Source organism: Mustelus asterias, chromosome 4 (assembly GCF_964213995.1).
Source record: "Mustelus asterias chromosome 4, sMusAst1.hap1.1, whole genome shotgun sequence".
Lineage (NCBI taxonomy): Eukaryota > Metazoa > Chordata > Chondrichthyes > Carcharhiniformes > Triakidae > Mustelus > Mustelus asterias.
This window is the reverse complement of record NC_135804.1, coordinates 152420085-152434410: the sequence shown is the minus strand read 5'-3', so window position 1 is coordinate 152434410 and position 14326 is coordinate 152420085. Positions and strand designations below refer to the sequence as shown.

The 14326-nt window shown below is 44.8% G+C and overlaps 1 protein-coding gene across 9 annotated transcripts in view; it reads left to right on the top strand.

Annotated features, from left to right (window-relative positions):
- The window catches only part of phf6 (PHD finger protein 6), a 139733-nt gene that overhangs the window by 68581 nt on the left and 56826 nt on the right, over positions 1-14326 (top strand). For all 9 annotated transcript variants that reach the window (XM_078211987.1, XM_078211982.1, XM_078211984.1 and 6 more), the window contains one exon: positions 11212-11372. In XM_078211987.1, coding sequence (XP_078068113.1) covers positions 11212-11372 — 161 coding nt within the window. The remainder of the gene's footprint in view (positions 1-11211; positions 11373-14326) is intronic.

Below are 14326 nucleotides of genomic sequence, written 5' to 3'. Positions count from 1 at the left end.
TTTTTAGGGAATATAAAGACTGACAAATCCCCAGGGCCTGATGGAATCTATCCAAGGCTGCTCAGGGAGACGAGAGATGAAATCGCTGGGCCTCTGACGCAAATCTTTGTCTCGTCACTGGACACAGGTGAGGTCCCAGAGGATTGGACGATAGCTAATGTGGTCCCGTTATTTAAGAAGGGTAGGAAGGATAACCCGGGAAATTATAGGCTGGTGAACTTGACATCCGTGGTAGGGAAGTTGTTGGAGAGGATTCTTAGAGATAGGATGTATGCGCATTTAGAAAGGAATAAACTCATTAACGATAGTCAGTTTTGTGAGAGGGAGGTCACGCCTCACTAACCTGGTGGAGTTTTTTGAAGAAGTGACTAGAATGGCTGGCGAGGGAAGGGCCGTGGATGTCGTCTATATGGACTTTAGTAAAGCGTTTGGCAAAATCCCTCATGATAGGTTGGTGCAAAACGTTGGATCTCATGGGATAAAGGGGGAGGTGGCTAGATGGGTGGAGAACTGGCTTGGTCACAGAAGACAGAGGGTGGTAGTGGAAGAGTCTTTTTCCAGCTGGATGCCTGTGACTCGTGGTGTTCCGCAGGGCTCTGTCCTGGGACCGCCGATCTGGAAGAAGGGATAACTGGGGTGATCAGTAAGTTTGTGGACGACACGAAAATGGCTGGACTTGCAGATAGTGAGGAACACTGTCAGAGGCTACAGAAAGATATAGATAGGCTGGAAATTTGGGCAAAGAAGTGGCAGATGGAGTTCAATCCAGATAAATGTGAAGTGATGCATTTTGGTAGAACTAATGTACGGGGGAGCAATACGATAAATGGCAGAACTATAAAGGATGTAGATACGCAGAGGGACCTGGGTGTGCAAGTCCACAGATCCTTGAAGGTGACGTCACAGGTGGAGAAGGTAGTGAATAAGGCATATGGCATGCTTGCCTTTATATGACGGGGCATAGAGTATAAAAGTTGGGGTCTGATGTTGCAGTTGTATAGAACGTTAGTTCGGCCGCACTTGGAATACTGCGTCCAGTTCTGGTCGCCACACTACCAGAAGGACGTGGAGGCTTTAGAGAGAGTGCAGAGGAGGTTTACCAGGATGTTGCCTGGTATGGAGGGGCTTAGTTATGAGGAGAGATTGGGTAAACTGGGGTTGTTCTAACTGGAAAGACGGAGGATGAGGGGTGACCTAATAGAGGTGTATAAAATTATGAAAGGCATAGATAGGGTGAACGCTGGTAAGCTTTTTCCCAGGTCAGTGGTGACGTTCACGAGGGGTCATAGGTTCAAGGTGAAGGGGGGAGGTTTAACACGGATAACAGAAGGACATATTTTACAGAGGGTGGTGGGGGCCTGCAATGCGCTGCCGGGCAAGGTGGTGGAGGCGGACACACTGGGAACGTTTAAGACTTATCTAGATAGCCGCATGAACGGAGTGGGGATGGAGGGATACAAAAGAATGGTCTAGTTTGGACCAGGGAGCGGCGTGGGCTTAGAGGGCCGAAGGGCCTGTTCCTGTGCTGTATTGTTAGAACCATAGAAAATTACAGCTCAGAAACAGGCCTTTTGGCCCTTCTTGTCTGTGCTGAACCATTTTTTGCCTAGTCCCACTGACCTGCACTTGGACCATATCCCTCCACACCCCTCTCATCCATGAACCCGTCCAAGTTTTTCTTAAATGTTAAATGTGACCCCGCATTTACCACTTTATCCGGCAGCTCATTCCACACTCCCACCACTCTCTTTGTTCTTTTGTTTAACAACAACATAGATACGTGAATAGGCAGGGAATAGAGGGATATGGACCACGTCGAGGCAAGACAATATGAGATGAGAGGGGCATCTTTGTCAGCACAGACGTGGTGGGCCGAAGGGTCTGTTCCTGTGCTGTACTGTTCTTTCTTAGACTCAGCTACATTATTGTATACAGCTGTGGGCGCCACACTCGGAAGGTTGTGAATGCATTGGAGAGAGTGCAAAAGAGGTTTCTAAGAATGGTTCCAGGACTTGTTAGGGCTGTTCTCCTTGGAGCGAAGGTGGCTATGAAGAGATTTGTTTGAGATGTTCAAAATCATTAGAACATAACATAAGACCTAGGAGCAGGAGTCGGCCATCTGGCCCTTGAGCCTGCTCCGCCATTCAATAAGATGATGGCTGATCTTTTCGTGGACTCAGCTCCACTAATCCACCCGCTCACCATAACCCTTAATTCCTTTACTGTTCAAAAATTGATCTTTCTTTGTCTTAAAAACATTCAACGAGATAGCCTCAACTCCTCACTGGGCAGGGAATCCCACAGATTCACTTTGTGTGAAGAAGTTCCTCCTCAACTCAGTCCTAAATCTGCTCCCCCTTATTTTGAGGCCATGCTCCCTAGTTCGAGTTTCACCTGCCAGTAGAAACAACCTTCCTGCTTTTATCTATTCCCTTCATAATTTTATATGCTTCGATAAGATCCCCCTCATCTAAATTCCAATGAATATAGTCTCAGTCTATTCAATCTCTCTTCATGAGCCAACCCCCTCAATTCTGGAATCAACTTAGTGAATCTCCTCTGTACCCTCTCCAGTGCCAGTATATCTTTTCTCAAGTAAGGAGACCAAAACTGTACACAGTACTCCAGATGAGGCCTCACAGCACCTTATACAGCTGCAACATAACCTCGCTGTTTTTAAACCCCATCCCTCGAGCAATGAAGGATAAAATTCCATTTGCCTTCTTAATTACCTGCTATACCTGCAAACCAACTTTTTGCGATTCATGCACAAGGACACCCAGGTCCCTCTGCACAGCAGCATGCTGCAATTTTTTTACCACTTAAATAATTGTCCATTTTGCTGTTATTCCGACTGAAATAGATGTCCTCACACTCACCAACATTGTACTCAATCTGCCAGACCCTTGTCCACTTCCTTAAACTATAATCCCTTTGCACACTTTCAGTGTCCTCTGCACACTTTGTTCTGCCACTCATCTTAGTGTCATCTGTAAATTTTGACACACTACACTTGGTCCTCAACTCCAAATCATCGATGTAAATTGTAAGCAATTGTGGTCCCAACACTGATCCTTGAGACACATCACTAGTCACTGATCGTTAACCAGAAAAACACCCATTTATCCCCACTCTTTGCTTTCTGTTAGTTAACCAATCCTCTATCCATGCTAATACATTACCCGTAACGCTGTGCACCTTTATCTTAATGTGGAGATGCCGGCGTTGGACTGGGGTAAACACAGTAAGAAGTTTAACAACACCAGGTTAAAGTCCAACAGGTTTATTTGGTAGCAAAAGCCACACAAGCTTTCGGAGCTCTAAGCCCCTTCTTCAGGTGAGTGGGAATTCTGTTCACAAACAGAGCTTATAAAGACACAGACTCAATTTACATGAATAATGGTTGGAATGCGAATACTTACAACTAATCAAGTCTTTAAGAAACAAAACAATGTGAGTGGAGAGAGCATCAAGACAGGCTAAAAAGATGTGTATTGTCTCCAGACAAGACAGCCAGTGAAACTCTGCAGGTCCACGCAACTGTGGGAGTTACAAATAGTGTGACATGAACCCAATATCCCAATATCTCCACTCACATTGTTTCGTTTCTTAAAGACTTGATTAGTTGTAAGTATTCGCATTCCAACCATTATTCATGTAAATTGAGTCTGTGTCTTTATAAGCTCTGTTTGTGAACAGAATTCCCACTCACCTGAAGAAGGGGCTTAGAGCTCCGAAAGCTTGTGTGGCTTTTGCTACCAAATAAACCTGTTGGACTTTAACCTGGTGTTGTTAAACTTCTTACCACCTTTATCTTATGCAGCAGCCTTTTGTGCAGCATCTTGTTGAATGCCTTCTGGAAATCCAGATAAATCCACATCCACCGGTTACCCATTGTCCACCACGCTCGTAATGTCCTCAGTGAGAGGACTAGACAGAGTTGATAGGGAGAAACTGTTTGTCCTGGTAAAAGGATCAAGAAGGAGAAGGCACAGATTTAAGGTGGTTTGCAAAAGAAGCAAATGTGATGTGAGATTTTCACGCGAGTGGTTCAGTTCTGAAATACACTGCCTACAAGTGTGGTGGAGGCAGGTTCAATTGAGGCATTCAAGAGGGCATCAGATGATTATTTGAACATCACCTATAATCAGGGGAACCGGAAAATAGCACAAGGCCATAATGCTCGTTTGGAGAGGGAGTGCAGACACGATAGGCCAAATGGTCTCCTGTGCCTAAATGATTGTATTCTTTCCATGCTCTCCACACTGTTCTTGGTTTCTACATTTGGTCTGCTCTTAAACTTTCCGTCTCCTGCTTTCAACTTTAAATCATTTCCAGCATTAGTGCGTCTTATTTTCACACCATGCAAGACTGTATCATGTAAACCAGAATGGTACCTGTTGCTGAACAGGTCTTGAGCGCGGTGGACAATGGGGAACCAGTGGATGTGGTTTATCTGGATTTCCAGTAGGCATTCAACAAGGTGCCGCACAAAAGTTCTGTAGCTTTTGGGACTATCCACCATCACATGAATTTGCCATGTGGCTGCAGCTAGCCAGTTGACTTGAACTCGACTTTTTTCATAGAATCCTACAGTGCAGAAGAAGGCCATTCGGCCCATCGAGTCTGAACCGACCCCTATCCCAATAACCCCATGCATTTGGAACCAGTGACCATAATTCTATTAGTTGTAAGATGGCTATGGAAAATGATAGGTCTGGCCCAAAAGTTAAAATTCTAAATTGGGGCAAGGACAATTTTGATGGTATCAGGCAGGAACTTTCAAAAGTTAATTGGGGGAGTCTGTGGGAAGGCAATGGGATGTCTGGTAAGTGGGAGGCTTTCAAAAGTGTGTTAACCAGGGTTCAGGGTAAGCACATTCCTCTTAGTGTGAAGGGCAAGGCTGGCAGAAGTATGGAACGCTGGATGACTCGGGATATTGAGGCCCTGGTCAAGAAGAAGGAGGAAGCACATGACATGCATAGGCAGTTGGGATCAAGTGAATCCCTTGAAGAGTATAGGGGGTGTAGGAGTAGAGTTGAGAGAAATCAGGAGGGCAAAAAGGGGACACGAGATTGTTTGGGCAGATGAGGCAAAGGAGAATCCAAAGAGTTTCTACAAATTCATAAAGGGTAAAAGAATAACTAGGGAGAGAGTAAGGCCTCTTAAGGATCAACAAGGTCATCTGTGTGCGGATCCACAAGAAATGGGTGAGATCCTAAATGAATATTTCTCATCAGTATTTACTGTTGAGAAAAGCATGGACGTTAGGGAACTTGGGGAAATAAATAGTGATGTCTTGAGGAGTGTACATATTACAGAGAAGGAGGTGCTGGAAGTCTTAAAGCGCATTAAGGTAGCTAAATCCCCGGGACCCGATGAAGTGTATCCTAGGACATTGTGGGAGGCTGGGGAGGAAATTGTGGGTCCCCTGGCACAGATGTTTGAATCATCGATAGTCACAGGTGAGATGAATGAAGATTGGAGGGTGGCAAATGTTGTACCTTTGTTCAAAAAGGGCTGCAGGGAAAAGCCTGGGAACGACAAGCCAGTGAGCCTCACATCTGTGGTTGGTAAGTTGTTGGAAGGTATTTTGAGAGACAGGATCTACAGACATTTAGAAACGCAAGGACTGATTAGGGACAGTTAGCTTTGGTTTGTGAGTGGAAAATCATGTCTCTCAAATTTGGCTGAATTTTTTGAAGGAGTAACCAAGAAGGTAGATGAGGGCAGTGCAGTTGATGTTGTCTACATGGACTTTAGCAAGACCTTTGACAAGATACCGCATGGTAGGTTGTTGCATAAGGTTAAATCTCTCGGGATCCAGGGTGAGGGAGCTAAATGGATCCAAAATTGGCTTGATGACAGAAGACAGAGGGTGGTTGTAGAGGGTTGTTTTTCAAACTGGAGGCCTGTGACCAGCGGTGTGTCTCAGGGATCAGTGCTGGGTCCACTGTTATTTCTCATTTATATTAATGATTTGGATGAGAATATAGAAGGCAAGGTTAGTAAGTTTGCAGATTGGTGGCATAGTGGTCAGTGAAGAAAGTTATCTCGGATTGTAACAGGATCTTGATCAATTGGGCTGACGAATGGCAGATGGAGTTTAATTTAGATAAATGCGAGGTGATGCATTTTGGTAGATTGAACCAGGGCAGGACTTACTAGGTTAATGGTAGGGCATTGGGGAGAATTACAGAACAGAGAGATCTAGGGGTACATGTTCATAGCTCCTTGAAAGTGGAGTCACAGGTGGACAGAGTGGTGAAGAAGGCATTCGGCATGCTTGGTTTCATTGGTCACAACATCAAATACAGGAGTTGGGATGTCTTGTTGAAGTTGTACAAGACATTGGTACGGCCACACTTGGAACACTGAGTACAGTTCTGGTCACCTATTATAGAAAGGATATTATTAAACTAGAAAGTGCAGAAGAGATTTACTAGGATGCGACCGGGACTTGATGGTTTGAGTTATAAGGAGGGGCTGGATAGACTGGGACTTTTTTCCCTGGAGCGTAGGAGGCTGAGGGGTGATCTTAGAGAGGTCTATAAAATAATGAGGGACATAGATCAGCGAGATAGTCAATATCTTTTGCAAAGGTAGGGGAGTCTAAAACTAGGGCGCATAGGTTTAAGGTGAGATTGGAGAGATACAAAAGTGTCCAGAGAGGCAATTTTTTCACAGTGTTCGAAACAAACTGCCAGAGGTAGTAGTAGAGGTGGGTACAATTTTGTCTTCTATAAAGCATTTAGACAGTTACATGGGTAAGATGTGTACAGAGGGATATGGGCCAAATGCGGGCAATTGGGATTAACTGAGGGGTTTAAAAAAGAAGGGTGGCATGGACAAGTTGGGCCAAAGGGCCTGTTTCCATGCTGTAAACCTCTATGACTCTGTTGGTAAATGTGAGATCATGTTGGTAAATGTGAGGTCATCCATTTTAGTAGGAATAACAGCAGGACTATTATTTTAAAAATTGCAGCATGCTGCTGTGCAGAGGGACTTGGGTGTCCCTGTGCAAGAATCACAAGGAATTAGTTTGCAGGTGATTAAGGAGTTTTCTATCGGACTCCGAAAAGTTCCAGAGATGTAGAGGAAAGGATTGCAAAGATGATTCTGGATAGGAGCGAAAGTAACAGGGTAGTTGTTATGGGGGACTTTATCTTTACAAATATTGACTGGAAAAGCTATAGTTCGAGTACTTTAGATGGGTCAGTTTTTGTCCAATGTGTGCAGGAGGGTTTCCTGACACAGTATGTAGATAGGCCAACAAGAGGCAAGGCCACATTGGATTTGGTACTGGGTAATGAACCAGACCAGGTGTTAGATTTGGAGGTAGGTGAGCACTTTGGTGATAGTGACCACAATTCGGTTATGTTTACTTTAGTGATGGAAAGGGATAGGTATATACCGAAGGGCAAGAGTTATAGCTGGGGAAAGGAAATTATAATGTAATTAGGCGAGATTTAGGTTGCGAGATTTGGGGAAGGAAACTGTAAGGAATGGGCACAATTGAAATTTGGAGCTTGTTCAAGGAACAGCTACTGCGTGTCCTTGATAAGTATGTACCTGTCAGGCAGGGAGGAAGTAGTCAAGCGAGGGAACCGTGGTTTACAAAAGACGTCGAATCTCTTGTGAAGAGGAAGAAGGAGACTTATGTAAAGATGAGACGTGAAGGCTCAGTTAGGGCGCTTGAGAGTTACAAGTTAGCCAGGAAGGACCTAAGAAAGAGTTAAGAAGAGCCAGGAGGGGACATGAGAAGTCTTTGGCAGGTAGGATCAAGGAAAACCCTAAAGCTTTCTATAGGTATGTCAGGAGTAAAAGAATGACTCGGGTAAGATTGAAAGGGTGCAGAGGAGATTTACAAGGATGTTGCCTGGATTGAGTGGCATGCCTTATGAGGATAGGCTGAGGGAGCTCGGTCTTTTCTTCTTGGAGAGACGAAGGATGAGAGGAGACCTAATAGAGGTGTATAAGATGTTGAGAGGCATAGATCAGGTGGACTCTCAGAGGCTTTATCCCAGGGTGGAAATGTCTGCTACGAGAGGACACAGGTTTAAGGTGCTGGGAGGTAGGTGCAGGGGAGATGTTAGGGGTAAGTTTTTCACACAGGGTGGTGGGCGAGTGGAATCGGCTGCCGTCAGTGGTGGTGGAGGCGAACTCAATAGGGTCTTTTAAGAGACTCCTGGATGAGTACATGGAGCTTAATAGGATGGAGGGTTATCGGTAGGTCTAGAAGGTAGGGATGTGTTCGGCACAACTTGTGGGCCGAAGGGCCTGTTTGTGCTGTAGTTTTTCTATGTTTCTAAGATTAGGGCCAGTCAAGGACAGTAGTGGGAAGTTGTGCGTGGAGTCTGAAGAGATAGGAGAGGCACTAAATGAATATTTTACGTCTGTATTCACACTGGAGAGGGACAGTGTTGTCGAGGGGAGTACTGTTGGACTGGATGGGATTGATGTTCATAAGGAGGAGGTGTTAGCAATTCTGGAAAGGGTAAAAATAGATAAGTCCCCTGGGCCAGATGGGATTTATCCTAGGATTCTCTGGGAGGCTAGAGAGGAGATTGCAGAGCCTTTGGCTTTGATCTTTGGGTTGTCATTGTCTACAGGATCAGTGCCAGAAGACTGGAGGATAGCAAATGTTGTCCCCTTGTTCAAGAAGGGGAGTAGGGACAACCCTGGTAATTATAGACCGGTGAGCTTTACATAGAACATAGAACATAGAACATTACAGCGCAGAACAGGCCCTTCGGCCCACGATGTTGCACCGACCAGTTAAAAAAAAAACTGTGACCCTCCAACCTAAACCAATTTCTTTTCGTCCATGAACCTATCTACGGATCTCTTAAACGCCCCCAAACTAGGCGCATTTACTACTGATGCTGGCAGGGCATTCCAATCCCTCACCACCCTCTGGGTAAAGAACCTACCCCTGACATCGGTTCTATAACTACCCCCCCTCAATTTAAAGCCATGCCCCCTCGTGCTGGATTTCTCCATCAGAGGAAAAAGGCTATCACTATCCACCCTATCTAAACCTCTAATCATCTTATATGTTTCAATAAGATCCCCTCTTAGCCGCCGCCTTTCCAGCGAAAACAATCCCAAATCCCTCAGCCTCTCCTCATAGGATCTCCCCTCCATACCAGGCAACATCCTGGTAAACCTCCTCTGCACCCTCTCCAAAGCCTCCACATCCTTCCTGTAATGTGGGGACCAGAACTGCACACAGTACTCCAAGTGCGGCCGCACCAGAGTTGTGTACAGTTGCAACATAACGCTACGACTCCTAAATTCAATCCCCCTACCAATAAACGCCAAGACACCATATGCCTTCTTAACAACCTTATCTACTTGATTCCCAACTTTCAGGGATCTATTGTTGTTTACTTCTGTTGTGGGCAAAGTATCGGAAAGGATTATAAGAGATAGGATTTATAATCATCTGGAAAGGAATAATTTGATTAGGGATAGTCAGCACGGTTTTGTGAAGAGGAGGTCGTGCCTCACAAACCTTATTGAGTTCTTTGAGAAGGTGACCAAAGAGGTGGATGAGGGTAAAGCGGTTGATGTGGTGTATGTGGATTTCAGTAAAGCGTTTGATAAGGTTCCCCATGGTAAGCTTTTGCAGAAAATACGGACACATGGGATTGAGGGTGATTTAATGGTTTGGATCAGGAATTGGCTAGCTGTAAGAAAACAGAGGGTGGTGGTTGATGGGAAATATTCATCCTGGAGTTCAGTTACCGCAAGGATCTGTTTTGGGGCTACTGCTGTTTGTCATTTTTATTAATGACCTGGATGAGGGCGTGGAAGGATGGATGAGTAAATTTGCGGATGACACCAAAGTCGGTGCAGTTGTAGACAGTGCAGAGGGAAGTGGCAGGCTACAGAGGGACATAGATAAGCTGCAGAGCTGGGCTGAGAGGTGGCAAATGGAGTTTAATGTGGAAAAGTGTGAGGTGATTCACTTTGGAAGGAGTAACAGGAATACAGAGTACTGGGCTAATGGAAAGATACTTGGTAGTGCGGATGAACAGAGGGATCTGGATGTCCATGTGCATAGATCCCTGAAAGTTGGCACCCAGGTTGATAGGGTTGTTAAGAAGGCGTACGGTGTGTTAGCTTTTATTGGTAGAGGGATTGAGTTTCGGAGCCAGGCGGTCATGCTGCAACTGTACAAATCTCTGGTGCGGCCACATTTGGAGTATTGCGTACAGTTCTGGTCGCCGTGTTATAGGAAAGATGTGGAAGTGTTGGAAAGGGTGCAGAGGAGATTTACCAGGATGTTGCCTGGTATGGTGGGAAAATCGTATGAGGAAAGGCTGAGGGGCTTGAGGTTGTTTTCGTTAGAGAGAAGGTGGTTAAGAGGTGACTTAATAGAGGCATACAAGATGATCAGAGGATTAGATAGGGTGGATAGTGAGAGCCTATTTCCTCGGATGGTGTTGACTAGCACGCGGGGACATAGCTTTAAATTGAGGGGTGATAGATATAGGACAGATGTTCGAGGTAGGTTCTTTACTCAGTGAATAGTAAGGGCGTGGAATGCCCTGCCTGCAGCAGTAGTGGACTCGTCAACATTAAGAACATTCAAATGGTTATTGGATAAACATATGGATGATATTGGAATAGTGTAGATTAGAGGGGCTTTAGATTGGTTCCACTGGTCGGCGCAGCATCGAGGGCCAAAGGGCCTGTACTGCGCTGTAATGTTCTATGTTCTCACACCCTACCCCCAACTCCGTGTGACCCAATCTTCTTCAGCAACCTTTTGTGAGGCACCTTATCAAACGCCTTTTGGAAATCCAAAAACACCGCATCCACCGGTTCCCTTCCGTCAAGCGCACTAGTTACATCTTCATAAAAATCCAACAAGTTCGTCAAGCACGACTGTCCCCTCATGAATCCATGCTGCGTCTGCTTAATCGAACCATTCTTATCCAGATGGCCTGCTATTTCTTCTTTCATGATGGATTCCAGCATTTTCCCAACTACAGACGTTAAGCTAACCGGCCTGTAGTTACCCGCCTTTTGTCTATTTCTTTTTTTAAACAGCAGCGTAACATTAGCCGTTTTCCAATCCGCCGGCACCACAGAATCCAGCAAATTTTGATAAATATCCACAATTTTGATAAATACCCATTTAAGGTGCAAATTTAAAAACAAAGTAAACCGTCTAATATTGTCTGTTGATGCTGCTGACAGATGGGCTGCAAGGAAATCTGACTGAACATTCCACAGGTCCTCGCAGAGGTACTCAGAGAGCACACAGAGAGAAGCGAAGAGCTCCAAACTCAAAAGATGAGTCAGATGATGCCATGTCCACATCGTCTCAAGGAAAAGATGAAACTAGTTGCAGTTCCTATGTGAGTAATGAAAATATATTGGTCAAGAGTGATTTTCATTCATTTTTTCTTTTCTCTCCCCAAGACCCTATTTTCTCAACCTGGAAATGATTTACAATTGATTTCTGTTCTTTTTAGTAAAGTGTGGACATATGTTCCTGAATCTTTTAGTCATTTTGTGATGGTAACATTCTACAAAACACAAAAGTTATTGTGAAATCCAAGCATAGAAATATAACAAAAATTTCAAATTTAATCCACGTAACAAAAATTGGAGATGTGGCAGAAAATGAGTAAAGTTGATGCTAATTGACTACAACAGGACATAGCCTAGGAGAATGGCAGACAAGTGACAGGTGGAATTTAATAGAGAGGTGTTAGGTCATGCATTTTGGCAGAAGAATGGAGAGTGGCAAAATAGACCTTATGGCACAGTTCTAAAGAGTCTTCTGGAACAGAGGGTACTGGAGGCTCATCTGCATCGATCTTGAAAGATGGCAGGACGTATTGAGGGAGTAGTTAGCAAAACATAAAGGTTCTGAGCATAAAAGTAGGGAAGTCATGTTGAACTTTTATAAAACTCTTGTTAGGCCACAGCTAAAGTATTGCATCCAATTCTGGTCACCACACTTTAGGAAGGTTGTGAAACTCCTTGAAAGGATGCAGAGGAGATTTAGAAGAGTAGTTCCAAGGATGATAGACTTCAGCTATGCAAATAGATTGGTGAAATTGAGTTGTTGACAGAGGTGTACGAGATTATGACAGGGTTGGATAAAGTCGGCAAAGGAAAGCTGTTCCTATTAGCTGATTATACTGGGATCAAGGGGGGCACACAATATATATATATATATTTTATATATATATATATATATATTATATATATATATATATATATATCTCCATAAAAGCAGTTGCCCTAACACTGACCCATCGAGAATACCACTACCTGCCATCCTCCAGTCTGTAAAACAACCATTTGCCACAAAATTGATAGGTGGATTCTGTCCATTTGCAAATGGACAGAGTCTGCAGAGTTTGGTTTGACTGTCAGCATCAGGAAAACAAATATCATGGTCCAGGATGTTGCCATGCTATGATCTATCAGCATTGACAATGTAACACTAGAGCTTGTTGATGGTTTCTCAATATTTAAGCCCTTCATTCACCAGCAATCTATCACTTGACATTTATATCAATACACATTGCGAAAGCTGCAGATGTTAAGTCCAAGTTGGGTAAGAAAATATGGAACAACAGCAACCTGACAGAATACCAAACTGAATCTGCCATGCCAGCATCCTTGGTGCATTCCTCTACAGTGTTCATATCAAAGAACAATACAGCACAGGAACAGGCCCTTTGGCCCTCCAAGCCCGTGCCGCTCCCTGGTCCAAACTAGACCATTCTTTTGTATCCCTCCATTCCCACTCCGTTCATGTGGCTTTCTAGCTCAGTCTTAAATGTTCCCAGTGTGTCCGCCTCCACCACCTTGCCTGGCAGCGCATTCCAGGCCCCCACCACCCTCTGTGTAAAATATGTCCTTCTGATATCAGTGTTAAACCTCCCCCCCTTCACCTTGAACCTATGATCCCTCGTGAACGTCACCACCAACCTGGGGAAAAGCTTCCCACCATTCACCCTATCTATGCCTTTCATAATTTTGTACACCTCTATTAAGTCTCCCCTCATCCTCCGTCTTTCCAGGGAGAACAACCCCACTTTACCCAATCTCTCCTCATAACTAAGCCCCTCCATATCAGGCAACATCCTGGTAAACCTCCTCTGTACTCTCTCCAAAGCCTCCACGTCCTTCTGGTAGTGTGGCGACCAGAACTGGACGCAGTATTCCAAATGCGGCTGAACCAACGTTCTCTACATCTGCAACATCAGACCCCAACTTTTATACTCTATGCCCCGTCCTATAAAGGCAAGCATGCCATATGCCGCCTTCACCACCTTCTGCACCTGTGACGTCACCTTCAAGGATCTGTGGACTTGCGCACCCAGGTCCCTCTGCGTATCTACACCCTTTGTGGTTCTGCCATTTATCGTATAGCTCCTCCCTACATTATTTCTACCAAAATGCATCATAGAACATAGAACATAGAACAGTACAGCACAGAACAGGCCCTTCGGCCCACGATGTTGTGCCGAGCTTTATCTGAAACCAAGATCAAGCTATCTCACTCCCTATCATCCTGGTGTGCTCCATGTGCCTATCCAATAACCGCTTAAATGTTTCTAAAGTGTCTGACTCCACTATCACTGCAGGCAGTCCATTCCACACCCCAACCACTCTCTGCGTAAAGAACCTACCTTCGCATTTATCAGGATTGAACTCCATCTGCCATTTCTTTGCCCAAATTTCCAGCCTATCTATATCCTTCTGTAGCCTCTGACAATGCTCCTCACTATCTTCCAGTCCTGCCAATTTTGTGTCGTGCAGAAACTTACTGATCACCCTAGTTACACCTTCTTCCAGATCGTTTACATAAATCACAAACAGCAGAGGTCCCAATACAGAGCACTGCGGAACACCACTAGTCACAGGCCTCCAGCCGGAAAAAGACCCTTCCACTACCACCCTCTGTCTTCTGTGACCAAGCCAGTTCTCCACCCATCTAGCCACCTCTCCCTTTATCCCATGAGATCCAACCTTTTGCACCAGCCTACCACGAGGGACTTTGTCAAACGCTTTACTAAAGTCCATATAGACGACATCCACGCCTCTTCCCTCGTCAACCATTCTAGTCACTTCTTCAAAAAACTCCACCAGGTTAGTGAGGTATGACCTCCCTCTCACAAAACCATGCTGACTATCGTTAATGAGTTTATTCCTTTCTAAATGCGCATACATCCTATCTCTAAGAATCTTCTCCAACAACTTCCCCACCACGGACGACAAGCTCACCGGCCTATAATTACCCGGGTTATCCTTCCTACCCTTCTTAAATAACGGGACCACATTAGCTATC